Consider the following 25,000-nt stretch of genomic DNA (forward strand, 5'->3'; position numbering starts at 1 on the left):
GTGTGTGTGTGTGTGTGTGTGTGTGTGTGGTTACAAGGTTTTATTTGCATAGAACTTATTTTGTGATATATGTTGTTGAGCTGTGTGTGTGTGTGGCTTGTGTGCATTCAAAGAGCAGATATAGGCAAAGCTGTGCTAGTGTTTGGTTTGAGAGGAAAACTTATTCTTGTTGTGTGGAAAAGGAAAATTATTGGACTTGATGATGATAGATGCATGTTTTTTTTTTGTTTGTTTGTTTGTGTGTTTGTAGTTTTAAATCAGGTTTTATTTGCATGGAACTGAGTTAGTGATATGTACTTGAGCTGAGTGTGTGTGGCTTTTTGATAGAGCTATATCTGCTCTTTGAATGTACACCAGTCATAGCTTTGCTAGTGTGTGTGTGTGTTTGTGTGTGTGTGTTCTTTTTTTGTAGTTTGATATAAGGTTTTATTTGCATTGAACTGAGTTTGATATATGTTGTTGAGCTGAGAGTGTGTGGCCTGTGTGTGTGTGTGTGTGTGTGTGTGTGTGTGTGTGTGTGTGTATTCAAAGAGCAGGTGTAGCTGAGAGACATTGTGTCGGCCATTTTGTGCCCATATAAAGAAAAGCTGTGTCATAGGCCTAGCTCTGTGTAGCTTAGCTGAGAGACATTGTGTCGGCCATTTTGTGCCCATATAAAGAAAAGCTGTGTCTTAGGCCTAGTTGTGCTAGTGTGTGGTTCCATAAGATTTTGAGAAGCAATCTTTTTCTTGCTGTGACAAAGGAAAATTATTTCACTAGTGTGTGTGTGTGTGTGTGTGTGTGTGTGTGTGTGTTCGTAGTTACAAGGTTTTATTTGCATGGAACTGAGTTTGTGATATATGTTGTTCAGCTGAGTGTGTGTGGCTTGTGTGCATTCAATGAGCAGATATAGGCAAAGCTGTGCTAGTGTTTGGTTTGAGAGGAAAACTTACTCTTGTGTGGAAAAGGAAAATTATTGGACTTGATGAATAGATGCATGTTTTTTTTTTTTTTTTTGTAGTTTTCGATCAGGTTTTATTTGCATGGAACTGAGTTTGTGATATGTGCTTGAGCTGAGTGTGTGTGGCTTTGTGACAGAGCTATATCTGCTCTTTGCATGTACACCAGTCATAGCTCTGCTAGTGTGTGTGTGTGTGTGTGTGTGGTTCAACCAGATTTTGAGATGAAAACTTTCTCTTGCTGTGTGAAAAAGGAAAATTATTGGACTTGATGATGAAAACTGCTATGTGTGTGTTTTTTGTAGTTTGCTATCATGTTTTATTTGCATGAAACTAAGCTTATGATGTATGTCGCTGAGTGTGTGTGGCTTTTGTGTGCATTCAAAGAGCAGGTGTTGCTGTGTCATAGGCAAAGCTGTGCTAGTGTTTGGTTTGAGAGGAAAACTTTCTCTTGCTGTGTGAAGAGGGAAAATTATTGGACTTGATGATGAGTTGTTGCAGGTGTGTGTGCTTTTTTGTAGTTTGATATCAGGTTTTATTTGCATGGAGCTGAGTTAGTGATATATGTTGTTGAGCTGAGTGTGTGTGGCTTTGTGACAGAGCTATATCTGCTCTTTGAATGTACACCAGTCATAGCTTTGCTAGTGTGTGTGTGTGTGTGTGTGTGTGGGTGGGTGTGTGGGTGTGTGTGTGGCCTGTGTGTGTGTGTGTGTGTGTGGTTCAACCAGATTTTGAGATGAAAACTTTCTCTTGCTGTGACAAATGAAAATTATTTGACTTGATGCGTGTTTGTGTTTGTGTGTGTGTGTGTGTGTGTGTGTGTTCTTTTTTTGTAGTTTGATATAAGGTTTTATTTGCATGGAACTGAGTTTGTGATATATGTTATTAAGCTGAGTGTGTGTGGCCTGTGTGTGTGTGTGTGTGTGTGTGTGTGTGTATTCAAAGAGCAGGTGTAGCTGAGAGACATTGTGTCGGCCATTTTGTGTGCATATAAAGAATAGCTGTGTCATAGGCCTAGCTCTGTGTAGCTTAGCTGGGAGACATTGTGTCGGCCATTTTGTGCCCATATAAAGAAAAGCTGTGTCTTAGGCCTAGTGGTGCTAGTGTGTGGTTCCATAAGATTTTGAGAGGCAAACTTTTTCTTGCTGTGACAAAGGAAAACTATTTCATTTGTGTGTGTGTGTGTGTGTGTGTGTGTGTGTGTGTGTGTGTGTGTGTGTGTGTGTGTGTGGTTACAAGGTTTTATTTGCATGGAGCTGAGTTTGTGATATATGTTGTTGAGCTGAGTGTGTGTGGCTTGTGTGCATTCAAAGAGCAGATACAGGCAAAGCTGTGCTAGTGTTTGGTTTGTGAGGAAAACTTATTCTTGTGTGGAAAAGGAAAATTATTAGACTTGATGATGAATAATTGCATTTGTTTTTTTTTTTTTGGTTTTTTGTTTGTTTTTGTAGTTTGATATCAGATTTTATTTGCATGGAACTGAGTTTGTAATATGTGCTTGAGCTGAGTGTGTGTGACTTTGTGACAGAGCTATATCTGCTCTTTGCATGTACACCAGTCATAGCTTTGCTATTGTGTGTGTGTGTGTGTGTGTGTGTGTGTGGTTCAACCAGATTTTGAGATGAAAACTTTCTCTTGCTGTGTGAAAAGGGAAATTATTGGACTTGATTATGAAAACTGGCATGTGTGTGTTTTTTGTAGTTTGCTATCATGTTTTATTTGCATGGAACTAAGCTTATGATGTATGTCGCTGAGTGTGTGTGGCTTGTGTGCATTCAAAGAGCAGGTGTTGCTGTGTCATAGGCAAAGCTGTGCTAGTGTTTGGTTTGAGAGGAAAACTTTCTCTTGCTGTGTGAAGAGGGAAAATTATTGGACTTGATGATGAGTTGTTGCAGGTGTGTGTGCTTTTTAGTAGTTTGATATCAGGTTTTATTTGCATAGAACTGATTTTGTGATATATGTTGTTGAGCTGTGTGTGTGTGTGTGTGGCTTGTGTGCATTCAAAGAGCAGATATAGGCAAAGCTGTGCTAGTGTTTAGTTTGAGAGGAAAACTTATTCTTGTTTTGTGGAAAAGGAAAATTATTGGACTTGATGAATAATTGCATTTGTGTGTGTGTGTGTGTGTGTGTGTCTGTGTGTGTGTCTGTGTGTGTGTTTTGATATAAGGTTTTATTTGCATGGAACTGAGTTAGTGATATGTGCTTTAGCTGAGTGTGTGTGGCTTTGTGACAGAGCTATATCTGCTCTTTGAATGTACACCAGTCATTGCTTTGCTAGTGTGTGTGTGTGTGTGTGTGTGTGTGTGGGTGTGGGTGTGGGTGTGTGTGGTTCAACCAGATTTTGAGATGAAAACTTTCTCTTGCTGTGTGAAAAAGGAAAATTATTGGACTTGATGATGAAAACTGCTATGTGTGTGTTTTTTGTAGTTTGCTATCATGTTTTATTTGCATGAAACTAAGCTTATGATGTATGTCGCTGAGTGTGTGTGGCTTTTGTGTGCATTCAAAGAGCAGGTGTTGCTGTGTCATAGGCAAAGCTGTGCTAGTGTTTGGTTTGAGAGGAAAACTTTCTCTTGCTGTGTGAAGAGGGAAAATTATTGGACTTGATGATGAGTTGTTGCAGGTGTGTGTGCTTTTTTGTAGTTTTAGATCAGGTTTTATTTGCATGGAACTGAGTTTGTGATATGTACTTGAGCTGAGTGTGTGTCGCTTTGTGACAGAGCTATATCTGCTCTTTGCATGTACACCAGTCATAGCTTTGCTAGTGTGTGTGTGTGTGTTTCTTTTTTTGTAGTTTGATATCAGGTTTTATTTGCATGGAACTGAGTTTGTGATATATGTTGTTCAGCTGAGTGTGTGTGGCTTGTGTGCATTCAAAAAGCAGGTGTAGAGTGTCATAGTTGGGCTGGTGTGTGGTGTAATAACATTTTGAGAGGAAGACTTTTTTGCTGTGTGAAAAAGGAAAGTTATTTGTTTTCATGATGAATAGTTGTATGTGTTTTTTTGTGTAGGTTTATATCAGGTTTTATTTGCATGGAAGTGTTTGATATATGTAGTTCAGTTAAGTGTGTGTGGCTTTTGTGTGCATTCAAAGAGCAAATAGTTGTGTCATAGGCATTGCTGTGTCAGTGGTTGGTCCAATATGATTGTAAGAGAAGGTCTTCCTTGTGTGACAAAGGGAAATTATTTGATTCAATATTGATAACTGTAATAGTTTTTTTTTTTTTTTTCATGCGGGCGTGTGTGTCCTTTGCTGTATGCATGAACCGTAGTTTGATGTATTTAGTTGGGTGTGTCTGTGTCCACCGGTATGGCTAAGCTGTGAGATGTTGTCAGCCACTTTCTGTGTAATGAGGAAGCAAATAATGTAATTAGGATGCCAGTTTGCTGGTTTATTATGATTTTGAGAGGAAAAGGTTTTCTTAAGATGTGTCTCTGTTTTGAGCAGCACAGTCGTGTTTTTTTCAATTACTTGAACACAATGTGGATGCTGGTTTGTGTCTTAAGCATTTTATAGAGAGAAAGACCTTATTTAAAATTAAAACCTAAAAAATTGCTTCAGCTAAGTGTATTCAGGATCCTTTCAGTAACTTTCTGTTCAATTAAATGTTTTTTTTTCTATAAGACAAGTAATGTTTAAATCAAACTGTTTCATTTAATTTACAGATATTGATATCGATTGGCTGTGAGATCTGGTGTTGTTGAGAGCGAGAGACCTGCAATTGACCTTCGAGCGACCTGCGAGCGACCTGCGAGCTACATCTGCGATCCCTTGATCCAGGACAAGTTTACACAGACATATTGATTCAATTTAAAAACAAACACATAACTAATTGTTAATCAACACACATAGTTTTACTTCTTTGACACACAGACACACACAGACAGACAGACAGACACACACACACACACACACACACACACACACACACTCTGCCAAGGTAAGTTAAAATATTTATGTATTTGAAGGCTGACCTTGTCTGGGAAAGCATTGTTTGTGAGTATGATTGGCACAGATTCACTTGGATTTTTAAAGTTTCTTTGAACTTTGGAGGAAATTTTATTCATTTATTTTTTTGTCTGTTTGTTTTTCATTCCTAGATGCCCCGTGCCAAGTCCCACCGGCGGGCCCAGGCCCAGAAGCGGAGGATGGCGCAGCCGCAGCCATGGACCCCCCAGCCGCCTGTCCCCGAGTTCGTTGCTCGTAAGTATCAAACAGTTTGTTTATTTTTTTAATGTTTAACTGACACAGTTTGAATGTTATTTGAGGAAATACAAATTTTGTGTCATCATACTTTGTTGTCAACCACACAGGGCGCGGTACAGGGTACCGCCATCGCGTGCGGAGATGGCCGACTTCGGAGCTGACCCAGCGCAGCTTCAAGTTGGTCACTCCTGCCCTGCAGCCGGACCAGAAGGTATTAGTTTTTCTTTTTCAGAAACACAGTGCTGGTCGTAAGAAGTCGGTGTCTATGTTCTAAAGCCGTATCTCTGTCGATGCAGATGGTGTTCGTCGTGGGAGACTCCCACCTGCGGGCCATGGTGGATGGGATCGTCGCGATGCCGGAGGTACCTCTCTCTTTCTCTTTTCTCTCTGTTCCAGGTGCGCATGCAGCAGAGCTGAGGAAGGAGGTGTCCCACGCCGCTCTCCCCTGGACCCCGGACGTGGTTTGTGTGCTCGCCCCGAGCAACAACCTGACAGCCAGCAGGAACATCGGAGAGGCGTCGCTGGACTTCGGTGCTCTCCTGGCTACAGTCTGCAACCGCTGGGCGAAGGTGTGTTTAATTTGCAGTTGGCAGTATTTGTTTTGTCCTGTGCTGTCACAGTAAGCGTGTGTTTTCACATGTGCTTTTTTAGAAACCTAAATGTGATTCTAAATGTGATTTTTTTTTTTTTTTTTGTGTGTAGGTGTTCGTGCTGGATTTCCCTCCACGCCTGAACATCGAGCCTGGCCTGCAGGAGCTGTTCCGCCAGGAGTACCGCCGTGTCGCAGCACGCATGGGTAGGTCTTAGTTTTGGTCATCAGTTTGATTATAAGTGACGTATCGTGAACTTAACCTCATATGTTTTACATGAGTGTATTTATTACCAGAATGTATAATATTTCTCACTTTTGCGGCAGGTCTCCCATACGTGTCTGTGGCAGAGCACCTCCCTCTGGACCGTTTGGAGCTGTGGAGCCGTGACGGTGTAAGTACAGCATACTTTGTTGTTGTGACATGACATATGGAGGAGTTGAAGGTTGTCATTTTCGATACACCAGCTGAGCACAATGTGTTCTGTGTTTCACTGTTTTCCAGGTGCACCTCAGCGACAGCGACGGAACGCCGATCCTTGTCCAGGCCCTGTGGGACGCCGCGGTCCGCCAGCTGACTCCTCCTCCTCCTCCTCCTCCCTCGGTGCCCCCCCGGACATCGCCTCGTGCCAGGGTCTCCCCCGTGCTGGTTGTGACAGGACACAGCCCCGCGCCCCGTCACCGCGACCCACTGGAGTGGACCGTCGTCGGACAGGAGGGCAAGGTAATGTGTTTGAGTCATTTTCTGGCTGTACATTTGTACATCTTTTCTGGTTTTACGCCTTTAGTTTGTGTGTGTGTGTGTTTTGTTTTTTTTTTTAATGGTGACAAATTTTTTTTTGTTGTGGTTTTTAAGATTCGAGCATCTCCGGTGCAAGAGTCTGTCCTCCCGTCCAACCCTGTCTGGTTCAGCGGCGACATCCTGGAGGCCATGGAGAGGGTTTCGCCATCCTCGGACTGCAGCGTCACTTCCCTTCTGCCAGCTGGCCAGGTAAACTCCCTGATAATTACATTTATATATTAGTTCTGACTTTAAGGTGTTTCTGTTAAGTTATAAAATGTTAAATGGGTTTGCCTCTAATGTTTCCCCTTGTCTCTGTGTGAGTGTGTGTGTGAATGGTTGTGAGTTTTTCCGAGTGCGTGCTGTGTCTTTTTGAGTCAGGTCATCATGCTGCTGGTGGTTGTGTGGCTCAGGTCCCAGGCTGCTCCAGTACATGTGGCTCCCCTCGGCATCCGCATTCCTCATCCACCAATTGTTTTTACATTTTTTCCTTTATATTATACATATAGATCTTTTGTTGTGTTTTTTTTTTTTTTTCTTTGCTTGCAAAGTCTATTGTAGGTGTGTATGTCCTGGACAAAATTGAATTTAAGACTGCATTTAACAAGGTTTGTTTTCCTTCTTTTAGACTTCCCGTGTGAGGCGTTCGCCGAAAGGTGTTGCCACAAGGCGTAGAGGAGGAAAGCGGCAGGTTGGTATCATATTTAATATGTGAGCTATGTGGATTGTTTTTGTCGTATTTTGATAACACGTGCAGACCCCGAATGAATGAGTGCATTATTGAAATGAGTCTTTTGTCTTCCCCTATCTTTTTTAGGTGCTGGCAACACCTTCACCTGCCCGTGTGACCGTGCCTGCCTCCGGCCCCAGACCAGCGGTGCAGCAGGTTTGTCTTTGTTTAAATATAATATGCGAGTTATCGTTTTGAGAGGTTGCAGGGAAATGGTTCTCCTGTGATTTAGTGAAACCTTGTTTGATTTTTTTTTTTTTTTTGTCTTGTGTCAGGTGGAGGCGACAGCCCAGGAGTCGTCCAGCGTGGTGCCAGGGGTGGTCGTCGTCCGGGAGGAGCTCGTCGCAGCGTGCCCGGCCGTCCCGGAGGTGCAGCAGAGTACTTTTTATAACGTGCAGAACCCGAGTGAATGAGTGCATTATGTAAATGAGGCTTTTTTTCTTCCCCATCTTTTTTAGGTGCCGGCGAGACCTTCACCAGCCCGTGGGACCGTGTCCGCCTCCGGGCCCAGACCAGCGGTGCAGCAGGTTTGTATTTGTTCAAATATAATATGTGAGTTAGCATTGAGAGGTAGCAGGAAAATGGTTCTCCTGTTTTCATATTTGTTTGTTGTGTACATTCTGTTTTATCAAGTTATTCTCAATTGCACTAAGTATTATTTACACTGTTTATTCAGTTGTTTACACTGTTTAGTCTGTTGTTTACATTTTGTTTTATCTAGTTACTCTCAATTGCACTCATTATTATTTAGCTCTTGTTTTTTAGCACTAGTTATATAGACCATATCGCACTAGTTATATAGACTATATTTAATTTTTAAAGGGTCCCACAATTCCATCTCTGCTGTAATCTGGAAGCCAAGCAACGACATTTCGTTGCCAAAATCTCACTGCTATGTTTTTTTTTTTTTTTTTTTTATCAGGTGGAGGCGACACCCCAGGAGTCGGCCAGCGAGGTGCCGGGAGTGGTCGCCGGTCAGGAGGAGGTCGCCGCAGCGGGCCCTGCTGTCCCAGAGGAGCGACAGAAGATCTTCAAAGCTAAGGCTGTTTTTGTTCCTTCTGTTTGTGTTAGTGATGTTCAGTCAGAGTCTAGCGCTAATGCTGTGGCAACAGGGTCTAACATAGATAGCAGCAGGATTAGGCTAGCTAAAGTTGTGCGCGGGTCGTTTCATCAGGGAAATGCCCGATTTGTGTATGGTGGTGTGCAGTGTATGGCTATAGCTTTGGTCAGCTTAGCCAAACACACGGTGAGGAGCGCGTTCTCGTGGGACAGGCTGGATCTGGATCGCGCGTTGGTTGAAGGTGATGAGTTGTACACGAGTTTGCGTGACCTCAACATCTTCAGCCATGTGTCTAATCTGCTGTCTGTGCCAGATTTGCCACAACAGCTGGAATTAGACGGACAGTTGTTTAGGTTCGGTTTTGGCGACACAGTGTTAGGCGAAGTAGGCGTGACCGAAGGTGAATACATCGACTTCGGTGTATTCATCAGCTTGCGTAATGGACTGGAGAGAATCTTCAGTCAATACACCACATGTCTTTTGACAATGTGCGGAAACACCACTGCCATCGTGCGTGAGGGTGGACGGTTCGCTGTGGTCGACAGTCACTCACGCAGTAGCACTGGCTTGTTACACCATGACGGTACAAGCGTGGTTCTGCATTTCGCCTGTCTTGACGACCTGCACAACTACATCTGTCGTTTGGCCGACAGTCTCCGTTCGAGGGAGAAGCTCTTTGAGCTGTGTGGTGTGACGGTCAGCACGGATGCAAGTCCAGCGCGGTCTGGTGTGTCTGTGGAGAGTCTCATCACTGGGATGAGCGCTGCTCCAGCACCAGAGTGTAGTGTGCTCACTGAGGCTGGGAGAAAAAGTGAGGTGTCTGCAGGCGTTTGTGTGCCTGAGTGTGGTGTCAGCATTGCCGCAAGTCCGGCACTGTCTGGCATTTCTGTTTTTAGTTTCTCCAGCGAGGTGAGCAGCGGTTCAGCGGCAGAACCAACGGTGACCGATGGCAGAAAGCGTGTCATTTCTTCCGGCACTTGTATGTCGAAGAAATCCAAGAGTTTCGATGTCCGAGAGGTCAATTTGGACGTCGAATTTGTTAACGAGGTGAGAAGCGAAGAGCTGGTCTTCCATCCCCTCGGCTTAGATGTTTGTCGTGCTTTATGCACAAAGTTGAACGTCGATTGCGTGAAGGTTGTTAGTCCGGTAGCCACAGAGGAGGGGTTGTTAGGTGTTCCTTGTAGCAAAGAGAGGATTGTGGCCGATGGGAACTGCTTCTTCAGAGCCATCTCTCAGGCGGTGAGTGGTTCTCAGAAGCACCATCGTAGGATTAGGTTAGCTGTATGTAAAGAGTTAGAAAGGAACACTGATAGATATCAGAGTTTTTTGAGGACTGAGTACTCCTCTGTGTTAGAGTACATTGAGCAGTCCAGGATGAGGCGTGTCGGTAGTTGGGCCACAGAGGTGGAAATTCAGGCGACGGCCGATTGGTTAGGCGTTAGTGTGTTTACGTTTCATGAAGGACGTTGGATAAAGTATAGCTGTAGCAGTAAGCATTTGTCAGCGGAGTGTATTTACATAGACAATGTCACGGGACGGCATTTTGAGAATGTTGTTTGCGTGTGTAAGCCTGGACTGCATAGTTGTTACGGGTACTGTAAACTTAGTGAAGTGACGGGTTACAACGTAAGATCTAGAAGGATGGATGTTGCAGACAACACAGCGGTTAGGTGTAGTGATGTAGTTGGTTCTGTTGTAGGTGTACAGGATAGTGTCAAGGTTGTGGAGGCTGCTAGGGAGTTAGTGTCAGGTAGAGAGTCAGTGAAGTCAAAGTACTTAAGGCGGAAGCAGAGGATGCAGGAAAAGTTGAATTTGTCGCTTAGGGAGAAACGTCAGTCAAGGGTAAGGAAGATTTATCAAGAAAATGTGTTTTTCAGGGAGAAAGCTAAGTTGTGGAGTGTAGGGAATTATAGTAAGAATTTACCCCACAGAGAGAGGGTTAAGAAGCTGAGTGTTAGTAAATACAGAGAAAGTGTAGAGCACAGGGAGAGTGTTAAGGCCAAGATTATGGTCAAATATAGGGACAGTGTTGAGTACAGGGAGAGTTTTAAGGCCAAGAGGTTGGTCAGATATAGGGACAGCGTTGAGCACAGGGAGAGTGTTAAGGCTAAGAAGTTGGTCAGATATAGGGACAGCATTGAGCATAGGGAGAGTGTTAAGGCTAAGAGGTTGGTCAGATATAGGGACAGCATTGAGCATAGGGAGAGTGTTAAGGCTAAGAGGTTGGTCAGATATAGGGACAGCATTGAGCATAAGGAAAAAGTAATAGAAAGCATTATGAGTAAGTATCATGGTAGTGTAGAGTATAAGGAGAGAGTTATTTCCAGTGTTAGGTTAGGTAGAAAGCAGAAGGTAGAGAAAGCAAAAGATTTTGGTTTTGTTAGGGAGCAGTTTTTAGAAAAGGTCAGAGATGGACCTGATTTTGTTTGCTGTGTGTGTCATAGGTTGTTTTTTAGATATCAGGTTGTTGTTTGTGAAAGGGAAGCTTATAGGGAAAGTTCAGCGGCTGTGGCAGATAGGTGTATAGGCCAGCAGTATTTGCATCGGTGTAGTGGCGAGTGTGTTGCGCCGTGTTCATTGGTTTCATCGCGCGGTAATTTGTGGATTTGTTACACGTGTGATAGAAAGCTTAGGTCAGGTGAGATGCCAGCTGAATGCTGGGTTAATAACTTGGAGCTTGATCCCATTCCTGCTGAACTGGGATCTTTGAATAGTTTAGAACAGCATCTTATTGCGTTACATATTCCATTCATGAAGATGTTGGCACTGCCTAAAGGCGGGCAGAATGGAGTACATGGACCAGTGACATGTGTTCCAGCCAACATTGTTCAGACTGCGAATGTGTTGCCGCGTTCGAATATGGAAGGGTCTCTGCTTCAGGTTAAGCTGAAGCGGAAACTCACATATAAAGGGCATTACGAGTACCAGTTTGTTGATACGTTGCGTGTAAGACAGGCGCTAGAGTATTTAAAGAGGATAAATATTCATTATAGAGACATTGAGTTTAATGAGGACTGGGTAAATGAGTTTGTTAGGGAGGAAGATAGGGAGAGGGAAGAGGCCGAGTCAGGCAGTGAGGATGAGGCTCAGGGTAGGTCAGGTCAGGTCACGGTTCAGTCTGAAGTGTGTGATCTAGCGGAATCAGCAGACATAGGACAGGATGAACTGTTACATGACAGACAGCAGCACTGCATGTTTCAGGACACTTGTCTTATGCCTGTTGATATTGGTCAGGAAGCTTTAGATCAGTATTTTAAGGATATTTTGAACATTGCGCCTGCAGAAGGGAATAGTCCAGTTAGAATGCTTTCTGACCACACGAATGAGGCAAAGTGTTTCCCCGTGTTGTTTCCCACGGGTGGTAAGACGTATCATGATGGTCGGTGGCACGACTTGACGTTGGCGCGTTATCTTAATAATAGGATTATGCATGCCGACGGTCGCTTTGCGCGTAATGTGGAGTATATATTTTTTGCTCAGTATGTGTCGGAGTTGGACAAGGTTGTATCCAGTGTTTCTGTTGCGTTGCGTAAAGATAAAGGAGGTCAGAGGCCTCAGCGGATTAGTCAGGATGTGTTAGCGGATGCGGACGCCTTGAAGCAGTTGTTGGCGTGTGATGATGGGTTTAGGTTTCTTAAACCCATCAGAGGAACTCCGGCCTTCTGGCAGTCTGTCCAGAAGGACGTGATGGCTTGTGTGCGACAGTTAGGCATTCCGACGTGGTTTTGCTCGTTTTCGTCTGCGGATATGCGCTGGCAGAATCTTCTGACCAGCATCCTGAAACAGGAAGGCAGATCGCAGACGGTAGAGGATTTGGAGTGGGCTGATAGGTGCGCGTTGTTGCGACGTAATCCTGTGACCGCGGCGCGGATGTTTGACTACAGGTGGCATTGTTTTCTGAAAGAGGTTCTTATGTCTCCCTGTCAACCAATCGGCAAGATTGTTGATTACTTTTATAGGGTTGAATTTCAACAGAGAGGCTCACCACATGTGCATTGTTTGTTTTGGATCGAGGGTGCTCCCCAAATTGATAAAAACACAGATGAGGAAGTCGTAGAATTTATTGACCGTTACGTTACGTGTGAGCTACCCTCAGATGATGACACACTATTGGACACGGTGTCATCTGTTCAAACACATTCCAAACGACATTCAAAGTCGTGCAGAAAACACAAAACGACATGTCGTTTCAATTTTCCAAAACCTGTTTCTGCGCGCACATTCATTTGTAGAATGCGGGAGTGCAAGTGTGATAAGAACAAGAAGGAGACAGGTGAGGCTGAATCTAATTCAGAAAACAAGCCAGCCTGTAAATGTTTTGAGGATAGGGATAGGATGCCCAAAGAGTTTGCGCACAAAATTCTTGAGGCCGTTAAGAAAGCTGTGGAATGCGATGTGCCTCCTGCTAGTGTAGAGGAGTTGTTTCATAGTTTGCGTATTAACCAGGAGATCTTTGAGTGTGCTTATAGGCGTTTAGAGAAAAAGCACAAGGTTGTGTATAGGAGAGGGGTGAACGAGGTCTGGGTCAATCAGTATAGTAAGAAGTTGTTGAAGTGCTGGAACGCTAACATGGACATTAGCTTTGTCACCGACGCCTACGCAGTAGTGATATACATAATATCGTATATTACAAAAGCAGAGAGAGAAATTGGCCTCTTATTGACTAATGCCCAAAAAGAAGCAAAAAAACAAGGGAATCTCTCTGCCAAAGAAGCCCTGCGGAAGCTGGGCAGTGTATATTTACACAATAGGGATGTTTGTGCGCAGGAGGCGGTGTATAGGCTAACGAACATGCACCTTAGGGAGTGTTCCAGAAAGGTTGTGTTTGTGCCGACAGGCAGTAGGATAGTTAGAATGAGTTTGCCCCTCAGTGTGTTGAGGCAGATGGCCGCCTCCCGTGATCTACGGGAGGAGGATATGTTTATGGTTAGTATTGTAGATAGGTATAGGAATAGGCCTGACAGCGTAGTGTTTGATAACATGTGTATGGCTACCTTTGCATCTGAGTATCGTGTTCTCAGCAAAAATGAAATGTCTAAAGACAGAATTGAACTTAAGAATGACTTAGGATTCATTCTTAGGAGAACACGCACTCAGTTTGCAGTGGTGCGATACATGCGTTTCAATTTGGATAGAGAGGAGGAGGCACATTTTCAGAGCCTGTTGCAGTTGTTTCTTCCTTATAGAACTGACTCAGACCTCAAACCTGATGGCTTTGAGCTGTTTGAGCAGTTCTATAACGATGGTGAGGTGATGTTTAGCGACGGCTCTGTACATTCGGTTAGTAATGTTGTCGATGAGAATAGGGCAAGGTTTGAGGTCAATTGTCCTCACCTTGAGTTAGCTCAGGAGATAGCTGCGCAAAACAACGGCGTAGATGAGGATGTTTGGGGTGAGCTTTGTCCTGAACAGGAAGCGGAACGCCTTGAGGGTTTAGAGGAGATGAGGCAGCAGCGGGAAGGAGAGTTAGCTGAGGAGCAGCTAGTTGAATCGTTAGTGAATGTGCCAGATTTGATTGTTGGTGGCAGACAGGTAGCGCAGTTAGAGAGAAACAGGTCCATTTTATCTAGAACTGAGGGTTTGGCGCTTGTTAGGTCTCTGAATGAGACACAGCTTGCTGTTTTTTATAAGGTGAGACAGTGGTTTCTGCAGAAGGTGATGGGTAAAAACCCAGAGCCTCTGCGTGTATTTGTGACAGGTGGTGCAGGGACGGGGAAAAGTCATTTAATTAGGGCTATTCAGTATGAAGCAGCGCGGCTGCTGTCAACACTTTGTGATCAACCAGACGATATCTGTGTTTTGTTAACTGCTCCAACAGGAATAGCTGCATACAATTTAAATGCAGCAACAATTCATCACACATTGAGTATTGGCAAACAGGCTAGTTTACCTTACACCCCTCTGGGTGAAGATAAACTAAACTCTTTGCGAGCAAAATTAAGTCACCTCCAAATTTTAATTATAGATGAAATAAGTATGGTTAATCACAACCTGTTGGCTTATGTCCACGGTAGGTTAAGGCAGATTAAACAGACAGGCGACTTTTCCCCGTTTGGTAATGTTAGTGTGATAGCTGTCGGGGACTTCTATCAGTTGCCTCCCGTTAAAGGGAAGCCTCTGTATAGTAGTCCTGTTGGTGTGGACCTGTGGTGTAATTTCAGCATCGTGGAGCTGAAAAAGATAGTTAGACAGAAGGATAGTGTTTTTGCTGAGATGTTGAATAGGTTAAGAGTGCGTTCCAGGGCCACCCCAATGTTAGATAGCGACGTTGAAATGTTGAAGATGCGCGAGACCGGCGAGGTGAGCTCAGCCTTGCATATCTTTGCGACGAATAGGCAAGTAAGTGAGCACAACCTAAATTATCTGTTTGACTGTTGTCCTGATTATGTCACCATTGAGGCGCAGGATTTTGTGACTAACAGGACAACAGGGAATTTGGAACGGATGCCCGGGCATCATGGCGTTGCGGCGGACACGTCTCTACCGGAGACTTTGTGTATAGCGAGGAACGCGCGAGTCATGTTGTGTAAGAACGTGGATGTTGCGGACGGCCTGGTCAATGGAGCATGTGGCACGGTTACTCAGGTAGTTTTTGGAGAGGATTCCACGTTTCCTCTCACCGTGTATGTTAGATTTGATGATGTGAATATTGGTTCAGATAGGAGGAAAAACCGTGCACATGCAGCAGTAGAATGCCTGCAGTCTACTGCCATTGATCCAGAGGAGGATAGAGCTACTAAGCGTGGCGGTTTGCGTCGTCAGTTTCCTCTTAGGTTAGCGTGGGCTTGCACTGTTCACAAAGTGCAAGGACTCACTGTGGACGAGGCGGTAGTGTCCTTGAAGAGGGTGTTTGCACCGGGGCAGGCATATGTAGCGCTTAGTCGCGTTAGGGCCTTGTCTGGACTGATCATCGAGGATTTTTCAGAGAAGGCAATTTATTGCAAGGACGCCATAAAGGAGGCATTGGATAGCATGCCTCCATTTTTGATTGAGCAGCCAGAGCCTTCATTAAATGCACACAGTTTCTCTGTGTATTTAATGAACGTTCAGAGTTTAAGTCGTCACTTGGTAGATTTGGTGTCTTGCACGCAGCATTTACAGCTTACCTGTATTGCTGTGACAGAAACGTGGCTCACTGCACAGTCCTCATTAGACGGTGTCCAAATTGAAGGTTACACTTTCCACAGTCGTCCTCGAGGCTTGTGTTACAGTAGCAGTAATCCTAAATTGTTAGAGCTAAAAAACCTAGAACACGGTGGAGTTGGTTTGTATAGCGTAGACAATTTGGACTGTGATATTCTGCAGGTGCCTGATTTGAATCTGGAGTGTTTGGTGTGCCTGTGCAACAAATTCAACATATTGTTGGCAGTAATTTATCGTCCACCGTGTTATCCAAATTCTTTATTCAAACAAAATCTGGGGAAGTTACTTGATTGGTTACATCCAATCAGTAACACAATTGTAATAGTGGGGGATTTCAATGAGAACATTTTAAAAACATCCTCAATTTGCAAATTTATGGGTGAAAAAGGATTTAGTCAGCACGTAACACAAGAAACTACAGAGAAGGGGACACTAATTGATCATGTTTATGTTAAAACAACACGGTATAATGTGGAGTGTGCAGTGATGCCCACGTATTTTAGCGATCACGAAGGTGTTGTATGTAGTTTTAGTGTAAACGATGATCAGGGGTTAGGTGTTGACTTCGAAGAGGTAGAGGGCCTCTTTGAGTCAGACGTGGATTTTGATGAGGGTTAGGTTGTTTTGTTTGGCAAAGGAGGCAAACAATGAATTCACACGACCGGTGTGAATTCTTTGTTTGATGAGTCAAACGGAGCTACATTGCAGTGTCCCGGTGCAAATGTTAGTGTTGTCGCGTTTGTGTGTTGGTTCAGAGGAAACTGACTTGTAGTGTGTTGTGTTGTTCATGGTGTGTACATTGGCTACCACTATGAATGTTGTCTTTTTAGAGCCTGTCCCACTGTAATTGTATAGATCGTTATTTATTATTGTAGTTATTTGTAGTATTTATATCGTGTATTTATTGGGATTTTAGATTATGTATTTATGATGTGGAATTGCTGATTACGGTGAGATTTTAGATTTAGCAAATCATGTGTTCCAGGTGTAATTAGAGAAGTTTTAGTTGTGAGAATCATGTGTAGGGACCTAGTCATGTAATCATGTGTCGCAGGTGTTAGTATTTATGGATGTGTTAGTCTCTGTTTGCCACGTGTTAGCTGTTGGTCTCTGTTTAAAGTTTAAATGTGAAGAGTTCATTTGCAAAAACAGATAAAAGCCATTCTTAAAATGGATACACCGTTTCACTGATACTGCTTGGAGTACACACACACACACACACACACACACACACACAAAGCATGATTTAGGATAATAAACATTATGCCAGGCTAAGTAAACATATAAATAATAGAAATAAATAGAAAGTAAATTTTAATACAATTCAAAAAAGTTTAAAAAGGTTTAATAAACTCAAATGGGGATCTGTTTTTGCAAATGAGCTCTTTATGTATATCTGTTAAAATTTTAAATGTATGTCTGTTTAATGTTTAAATGTATATCTGTTGAAATTTTAAATGTATGTCTGTTTAAAGTTTAAATGTATAGCTCTTTAAAGTTGAAATGTATATAGTTCTGCATGTTTGAGTCCATGTCACCTTCATGTGTACTGTCTGTACACAAGAGGTTCACTTTCAATACTGAAGTGTTCTGTCTGGTGTGCATGAACTCAGAGCAAATCTGTTGTGGCACAACAAGGCACAGACTCCCCATTCTGTACGCCTGAGCTGCCACAACAGGACAGTTATTTATATTAAAAGTAAATCCATTACCAGTCGTCTATTTTCCAGGTTTTCTGCTCCCATTTGTGTCCCCCATTCTTAACTTTTCTGTCTTCCTATGCCTCACCAACTTTACACAGTTGGGTGGCCCTGTCAACAAATTGTAGTTACTTTAGTTAGTGTACTATGAGATGCGGTTGGTCAGTGATGTTTGCCTCAAAATGTTGTCTTTTTTTACTCGAAGGGGAACTTCCTGGTTGAAGATGCTACTGTGGTGCAGCGTCCCAAACTTCCCTACCTCCCAAGTGATGATGATGTCGCCTTGTAGCAAGTGGCATCGTGGGACAGAGACAGCACATGCATTGTACCTATGTCCTGTCAAAGTGGTTCAGATGAACTTTAGTCTCAGTATTGTAGGTCTGGGACATGAGATGTATGAGGTAATAGTTAAAAAAGTAATCCTATCTTAATTGTAGTTTGTTATCTGTGTTTACAACATCTATTGCACGTCTGTCCGTCCTGGGGAGGGATCCCTCCTCTGTTGCTCCCCTGAGGTTTCTTCCTATTTTTCTCCCTGTTAAAAGGGTTTTTTAGGGAGTTGTTCCTCATCCAATGTGAGGGTCTAAGGACAGAGGATGTTGTATTTTTCTGTAAAGCCCTTTGGGACAAATTTGTATTTGTGATTCTGGGCTATACAAATAAATAAAATTGAATTGAATTGGAATCCAGGCCTATGCTATTTTATTTTTCTTACATGAACAATACATGAAGTACAGCCATTATTTTTCTAAATGTTTGTCTTGACAGAATAAATAACTAAACTGTACTGAGAAAAAAGGTCAATGACTAAAAGTAAAATGCAATCATCAAAACATTTACATGTAAATGAAATTGAATTGAAAAATAAATTTTATATTCTAAAGTACAAAATCTTGTCTGTCATATACTGTTATGAATGAAGGTCCTTTCAATGTATTGTGAAAAACAAGTCTGTAGTAATACTACTCCTGCTTTACTGTGTAATGCAATATTATATAACTACATAGAAGGTTATATGTATGAATTGTAATGGATTAAAATAGTACATTATTCACATGGGTAAAGAGTTGACATGTAAACATGAGTAAATTATCCAGCATTGATGGCATCAAGAATGAAGAGATGACCAACAGAGGAGCTTACAATGTGTAAGTCATGAGTGTAATATTCCCTCAGCTGCATGTTACCCTGCCTGATGTTTGCTTTTTGCTTTTTTTATGAACAAATTTAAAACCTCTTGAAGTATTGATGAATTAAGATGAAGGACATCATGTCACCATTTTAAAGACTATTTTTGAAAAGTAAACAGTTATTTGAGAGGTGTGAGGTTTTATTACCAAAATGTCAGAGGCATAACCTACATGGTTTGGGCAAAGTGTGTGTGTGTGCCTGTGTGTGCCTGTGTGTGTTTGTGTGTGTGCGTGTGTATTTGTGTGTGTATGTGTGTGCAGCTACAGCCTCGGTGTGTGTGTTTGTGTGTATATTTGCCGCTGGCAGCTACGGCCTTGATACTCATGCCTGTGTGTGTGTATTTGTGTGTGTTAGATGTCGGGCTCGATGAGATCTACGTTTCGGCGTTGGTTTGGTCTTTCTATCACATTCCTGTGGGCCGCAGCGGCTGCCTTCGTGTGCCTTTGTATGCCTAGGTGACGCCAGCGAACCCATTTTTGCACTTTGGGGGTCCGAGTTGCCATTTTATTGAATTTTTCGCCAGACCTGGGGCGCATGCCAAATTTGGTGAGTTTTTGAGTATGTTTAGGGGGTCAAATTAAGGGTTATTTAGACGTAATAATAATAACAAAAAAAAAAGCTGCAAACAGCAATGGACAGCCCACGCAACCCACCAAACCCACATGCATGTGTATGTGTGTGTGTTTGTGTGTGTGCGTGTGAAATGAGTACTAGCAGCTGTGTCATGGTCATTCAATCCAATAGAGAAATCGTGCGTGTGTGTGTGTGTGTGTGTGTGTGTGTGTGTGTGTGTGTGTGTGTGAGTGTGTGTGAGACATGATCCCCGCCCTGTGTCATCAGAGCAACATGCAAGCAGACAGTGGACTCCTCATTCAATCCAATGGAGAAATCATGAATGTGTGTCTGTGTGTGTGTGTGTGTGAGAGAGAGAGAGAGATATGAGTCAGTTACGGCCAGCTGCCGCTGGCCGTAACTGACTCATGTCGCTGTGTCGCTGTGTTGCTGTGTCATGATCAGACGAAAGTGACAGACAGTCAAATCCTCATTCAATCCAATGGAGGAATTTTATTTTGAAAGGTCGAGGACTTCCTAGTGTGTGCTTGACATGAGGAATGGCAGCTGTGTCATCAGAGCAACATGCAAGCAGATAGTGGACTCCTCATTCAATCCAATGCAGAAATCATGAATGTGTGTCTGTGTGTGTGTGTGTGTGTGTGTGTGTGTGTGTGTGTGTGAGACATGAGTCAGCTACGGCCAGCTGCCGCTGGCCGTAGCTGACTGAGCCGTAGCTAATACATGAGCCGTAGCTCATGTCGCTGTGTCACTGTGTTGCTGTGTCATGATCACACGAAAATGACGGACAGTCAAATCCTCATTCAATGGAGGAATCGATGAAACCCACCCCTGTTTGAGGCGTCAGAGCTCGGTCATCGTTTGAGTTACAGACGCCATTCGCATTTTAAACGAGTCACAAGACTCGGCTCTGTAAATCTTGTATTTACATGATTTCGCTATCTTATACCGTTTTTGAGTTATGGCAGTTTTAATTTGACTGTTTTCTCTGCTCCCGCTGACGGTTTATAATGGGTGTGTATTGCGGAACTGTCCGTTACCTAGAGTGAGTCACATGACCGGGCAGAGTGCAGAGGAGAGGACACCAGGGTCCAAAATGTTCAAAAAGTCTTGACAGCGGCCACAAACTTGTTCCAATTTAAAAATTTATTTCATATTTTTGTAGGAATTTTCGTCCTCTTTCCGTCGGCATAAGTTTCGAAGCCGTGCGATGTTTACTTTAGACGCCAGGGGCCTAATTAGCGCCAAGTGTGCGCCTCTTCACGCCAAACTCCATGGAAAAAACGACGCCCTCGAAGTCGGCGTTGCCGACTTCGAGGGCTTATAAATCCCAAACGGTTTGAATTAATCATAAACCTTTAGCAACTTTTGTTAAGCACTGTGTCCTCTTTCATGTATTAGCTTTTCGAGCCGCCACGATTTACGGCCTCGGAGGAGATAAATTTTGTTCAACGCGCAATTTCGGGGCCCGACTTTTACTTTGAAAGGCAAATTGCGGACTTCCTGTTGATTTTAGGTCGGGGGTGCGAGCACGTGAAATCTCGGCCTTGATGAGACCTACGTTTCGGTGCTGGTTTAGTCTTTCTATCACATTCCTGTGGGCCGCAGCAGCCAATTTAGTGTGCCTAGGTGGCGCTAGAGAGCCCATTTTTGCACTTTGGGTGTCCGAGTTGCCATTTTATCGAATTTTTCGCCAGACCTGGGGGGCTTGCCAAATTTGGTGAGTTTTTGAGCATGTTTAGGGGGTCAAATTAAGCGTTATTTAGACGTAATAATAATAAAAAGGAGAAGAACAAAAAACGGTACAAAAACAATAGGCCCTTCTCCCTAAGGGAGGGCGAGGGCCTAATTAAAGCTGCAAGCAGCGTTGGACGGGCCCTCGCGTGTCGAAGTGCAGATAATTCGTCCGTTTGTGCCATTTTAAAGGGTATTTTTCGGTGCTTTTATTTTGAAAGAGTTTTGGGCTTTTATTTTGAAAGGCCGCGGAAGTCCTGGTGTGTGACACACACACAACGCCAACAAAAACCCACTGGTAGTACATTCGCTGCTGGTGCCCCTCTGGCCACTAGCAGCACCCCTCCAGCAGATGGCGCCCTTAGCATGTCCTAGTGTGTGACTGACTTGAGTAGTGGCAGCTGTGGCGTGATCACACCAAAATGCAGGCAGACAGAGAAATCCTCATTCAATCCAATGGAGAAATCCAGAAAACCCACCCCTGTTTGAGGTGTCACAGCTTGGTCACCGTTTGAGTGACAGACTTGATTCAAAGCTTAAACGAGTCACGAGACTCGGATGTATAAATCTCCCATTTACATGATTTTGCTATCTTTTACCGTTTTTGAGTTATGGCAGTTTTAGTTTGAGAGTGTTTTCTGCTCCCTCTGAGCTCTTACAATGGGTGTGTATTGCGCATTCCTGAGGCAGCTAGAGTGAGTCACATGTCCAGGCAGAGTGCAGAGCAGAGCACACCAGAGTCAAAAATGTTTGAAAACTCTTCACAACTCCCACAAACTTGGTCCAATCCACATCAAAACTACATATTTTTGTAGGAATTTTTGTCCTCTTTCCATCTGCATAGTTTTCAAAGCTGTCAGACTTTTACTTTAGACTCCACGGGCCTAATTAGTGCCAGGTGTCAGCCTCTTCACACCAAACTCCATGGGAAAAAACGAGGTGTTGGTTTTGGCCACTCCGACTTTGAGGGCTTATAAAATCCAAACGATTCAAATTATTAACAAGTCTTTAGCAACTTTTGTTCAGCACTGTGTCCTCTGTCATCTGTTAAATTTTCAAGCCGCTGACATTTACGCCCTGGGAGGAGAAAGATTTTGTTCAAAGCGGAATTTTGGGCGAGAACGTGAACATTCCAACGCAAATTGCGGACTTCCTGTTGGTTTTAGAGGGGGGGTGTCAGCGCGTGATTTGTAGGGCTTGATGAGACCTACATTTCGGCATTGGTTTGGTCTTTCTAGCACATTCCTGTGGGCCGCAGCGGCTGCCTTTGTGTGCCTAGGTGGCGCTACCGAGCCCATTTTTGCACTTAGGGTGTCCGTTTGTCCATTTTATAAAATTTTTTGCCAGACCTGGCCTGCGTGCCAAATTTGGTGAGTTTTTGAGCATGTTTAGGGGGTCAAATTAAGGGTTACTTAGACGTAATAATAATAAGAAAGGAGAAGGAGAAGAAAAAACACTACAATAACAATAGGGCTTCGCACTGTTCCAGTGCTCGGGCCCTAATTAAAGCTGCAAGCAGCGTTGGTCGGCCCTCGCACCGGTGCCGGTCCGCCACGATCCGTGATGATGTTTGTGTCATTGAAGTGCAGACAATTTATCCATTTTTCCCATTTGTAAGGGTATTTTTCGGTGCTTTCAGTTGGAAAGAGTTTTGGGCTTTTATTTTGAAAGGCCCAGGATGTCCTAGTGTGTGAGTGACATGAGTACTGCGCGAATACATGAGTCCTGGCAGCTGTGTCATGATCAGACCGAAATGCAGGCAGACAGAGAAATCCTCATTCAATCCAATAGAGAAATCGATAAAAACCCACACCTGTTTGAGGTAACGCCGCTCGGACATCGCTTCAGTTACACACGTAATTCGAAGTTTAAACGAGACACAAGACTCGGCTCTATAAATCTCGTATTTACATGATTTTGCTATCTTATACCGTTTTTGAATTATGGCAGTTTTAGTTTGACTGTTTTCTCTGCTCCCGCTGACGGTTTATAATGGGTGTGTATTGCGGAACTGTCCGTTGCCTAGAGTGAGTCACATGACCGGGCAGAGTGCAGAGGAGAGGACGCCAGGGTCCAAAATGGTCGAAAAGTCCTCACAGCGGCCACAAACTTGTTCCAATTTAAAAATTAATTTCATATTTTTGTAGGAATTTTTGTCCTCTTTCGTGTGGCATAAGTTTCGAAGCTGTGCGACGTTTACTTTAGACGCCAGGGGCCTAATTAGCGCCAAGTGTGCGCCTCTTCACGCCAAACTCCATGGAAAAAACGACGCCCTCGAAGTCGGCGTTGCCGACTTCGAGGGCTTATACCTTAAAAACTAAATGAGTAATGACGAAATCCTTCAGAACTTTTGTTAACCACGGTATCTTCTTTCATCTATTAGCTTTTCGAGCCGCCGCGATTTACCGCCTCGGAGGAGATAAATTTTGTTCAACGCGCAATTTCGGGGCGTGACTTTTAGTTTGAAAGGCAAATTGCGGACTTCCTGTTGCCGTTAGGTGTGGGCGGCGAGCACGAAAGATGTCGGGCTCGATGAGATCTACGTTTCGGCGTTGGTTTGGTCTCTCTATCACATTCCTGTGGGCCGCAGCGGCCGCCTTCGCGTGCCTTTTTGTGCCTAGGTGGCGCTAGCGAGCCCATTTTTGCACTTTGGGGGTCCGAGTTGCCATTTTATCGAATTTTTCGCCAGACCTGGGGTGCGTGCCAAATTTGGTGAGTTTTTGAGCATGTTTAGGGGGTCAAATTAAGGGTTATTTAGACGTAATAATAATAATTAAAGCTGCAAGCAGCGTTGGTCGGCCCTCACACCGGTGCCGGTCCGCGATGAACAATTCATCCATTTTTCCCATTTGGAAGGGTATTTTTCGGTGCTTTAAGTTGGAAAGAGTTTTGGGCTTTTATTTTGAAAGGCCCAGGATGTCCTAGTGTGTGAGTGACATGAGTACTGCGCTAATACATGAGCAGCTGTGTCATAATCAGCCCAAAATGCAGGCAGACAGAGAAATCCTCATTCAATCCAATGGAGAAATCCATAAAAACCCACACCTGTTTGAGGTAACGCCGCTCGGACATCGTTTGAGTTACAGACGCAATTCGAAGTTTAAACGAGGCACAAGACTCAGCTCTATAAATCTTGTATTTACATGATTTTGCTATCTTGTACCATTTTTGAATTACGGCAGTTTAAGTTTGACTGTTTTCTCTGCTCCCGTTGACGGTTTATAATGGGTGTGTATTGCGGAACTGTCCGTTGCCTAGAGTGAGTCACATGACCCGGCAGAGTGCAGAGGAGAGGACACCAGGGTCCAAAATGGTCGAAAAGTCTTCACAGAGGCCACAAACTTGTTCCAATTTAAAAATTAATTTCATATTTTTGTAGGAATTTTCGTCCTCTTTCGTGTGGCATAATTTTCGAAGCCGTGCGACGTTTACTTTAGACGCCAGGGGCCTAATTAGCGCCAAGTGTGTGCCTCTTCACGCCAAACTCCATGGAAAAAACGAAGCCCTCGAAGTCGGCGTTGCCGACTTCGAGGGCTTATAAATCCCAAACGGTTCGAATGAATAATAATTCCTTCAGAACTTTTGTTAAGCACGGTATCCTCTTTCATCTATTAGCTTTTTGAGCCGCCAGGATTTACGGCCTCGGAGGAGAAAAATTTTGTTCAACGCGCAAGTTCGGGGCCCGACTTTTACTTTGAAAGGCAAATTGCGGACTTCCTGTTGGTTTTAGGTCAATTTTGTCCCCTGTGTTTTTTGTAGGCCTTGATGAGACCTACGTTTCGGCGTTGGTTTGGTCTTTCTATGACATTCCTGTGGGCCGCAGCGGCCGCTTTTGTGTGCCATTTTTGCCTAGGTGGCGCTAGCGAGCCCATTTTTGCACTCAGGGGCTGAGTTTTTCCATTTTATCGAATTTTTCGCCAGACCTGAGGTGCCTGCCAAATTTGGTGAGTTTTTGAGCACGTTTAGGGGGTCAAATTAAGCGTTAAAGAGACGTAAGAATAATAAGAAGAATAAAAAACAGTACAATAACAATAGGCCCTCTCTCCGATGGAGGGCGAGGGCCTAATTAAAGCTGCAAGCAGCGTTGGTCGGCCCTCGCACCGGTGCCGGTCCGCCACGATCCGTGATGATGTTTGTGTCATTGAAGTGCAGACAATTCATCCATTTTTCCCATTTGTAAGGGTATTTTTCTGTGCTTTCAGTTGGAAAGAGTTTTGGGCTTTTATTTTGAAAGTCCCAGGATGTCCTAGTGTGTGAGTGACATGAGTACTGAGCTAATACATGAGTACTGGCAGCTGTGTCATGATCAGACCAAAATGCAGGCACATAGAGAAATCCCCATGCAATCCAAAGG

At 43.8% G+C, this 25,000-nt stretch overlaps 5 protein-coding genes and 1 long non-coding RNA gene across 10 annotated transcripts in view; 5 read left to right on the forward strand and 1 right to left on the reverse strand.

Moving 5' to 3' along the window:
- fars2 (phenylalanyl-tRNA synthetase 2, mitochondrial) overlaps window positions 1-25,000 on the reverse strand; it is a 241,273-nt gene that overhangs the window by 140,063 nt on the left and 76,210 nt on the right. The gene's annotated exons all lie outside the window — the stretch shown is intronic.
- Window positions 5,033-6,758, forward strand: LOC115379186 (uncharacterized). The gene is made up of 6 exons (XM_030079906.1): window positions 5,033-5,142; window positions 5,253-5,356; window positions 5,442-5,714; window positions 5,848-5,925; window positions 6,240-6,458; window positions 6,591-6,758. The coding sequence occupies exons 1-6, from the start codon at window positions 5,040-5,042 to the stop codon at window positions 6,756-6,758; spliced, it is 945 nt and encodes a 314-aa protein (XP_029935766.1). The 5' UTR covers window positions 5,033-5,039.
- On the forward strand, window positions 7,068-7,584 carry LOC115378536 (uncharacterized). Its single transcript, XR_003930131.1, has 3 exons — window positions 7,068-7,206; window positions 7,333-7,401; window positions 7,521-7,584. It is a non-coding gene; the product is annotated as an uncharacterized LOC115378536 (long non-coding RNA).
- On the forward strand, window positions 7,672-9,218 carry LOC115379187 (uncharacterized). The gene is made up of 3 exons (XM_030079907.1): window positions 7,672-7,728; window positions 8,168-9,032; window positions 9,202-9,218. Exons 1-3 carry the CDS (start codon window positions 7,672-7,674, stop codon window positions 9,216-9,218), a joined length of 939 nt encoding a protein of 312 aa, XP_029935767.1.
- LOC115379188 (uncharacterized) lies at window positions 10,313-12,132 on the forward strand. The gene is made up of 2 exons (XM_030079908.1): window positions 10,313-11,396; window positions 12,065-12,132. Exons 1-2 carry the CDS (start codon window positions 10,313-10,315, stop codon window positions 12,130-12,132), a joined length of 1,152 nt encoding a protein of 383 aa, XP_029935768.1.
- LOC115379189 (uncharacterized) overlaps window positions 12,539-25,000 on the forward strand; it is a 21,264-nt gene continuing 8,802 nt past the window's right edge. Inside the window, exon 1 of the mRNA XM_030079909.1 lies at window positions 12,539-12,907. Within this exon, the coding sequence (XP_029935769.1) occupies window positions 12,539-12,907 (369 nt within the window). The remainder of the gene's footprint in view (window positions 12,908-25,000) is intronic.

The sequence above is a fragment of the Myripristis murdjan genome, chromosome 20, assembly GCF_902150065.1.
Source record: "Myripristis murdjan chromosome 20, fMyrMur1.1, whole genome shotgun sequence".
NCBI classification, from domain to species: Eukaryota; Metazoa; Chordata; class Actinopteri; order Holocentriformes; family Holocentridae; genus Myripristis; species Myripristis murdjan.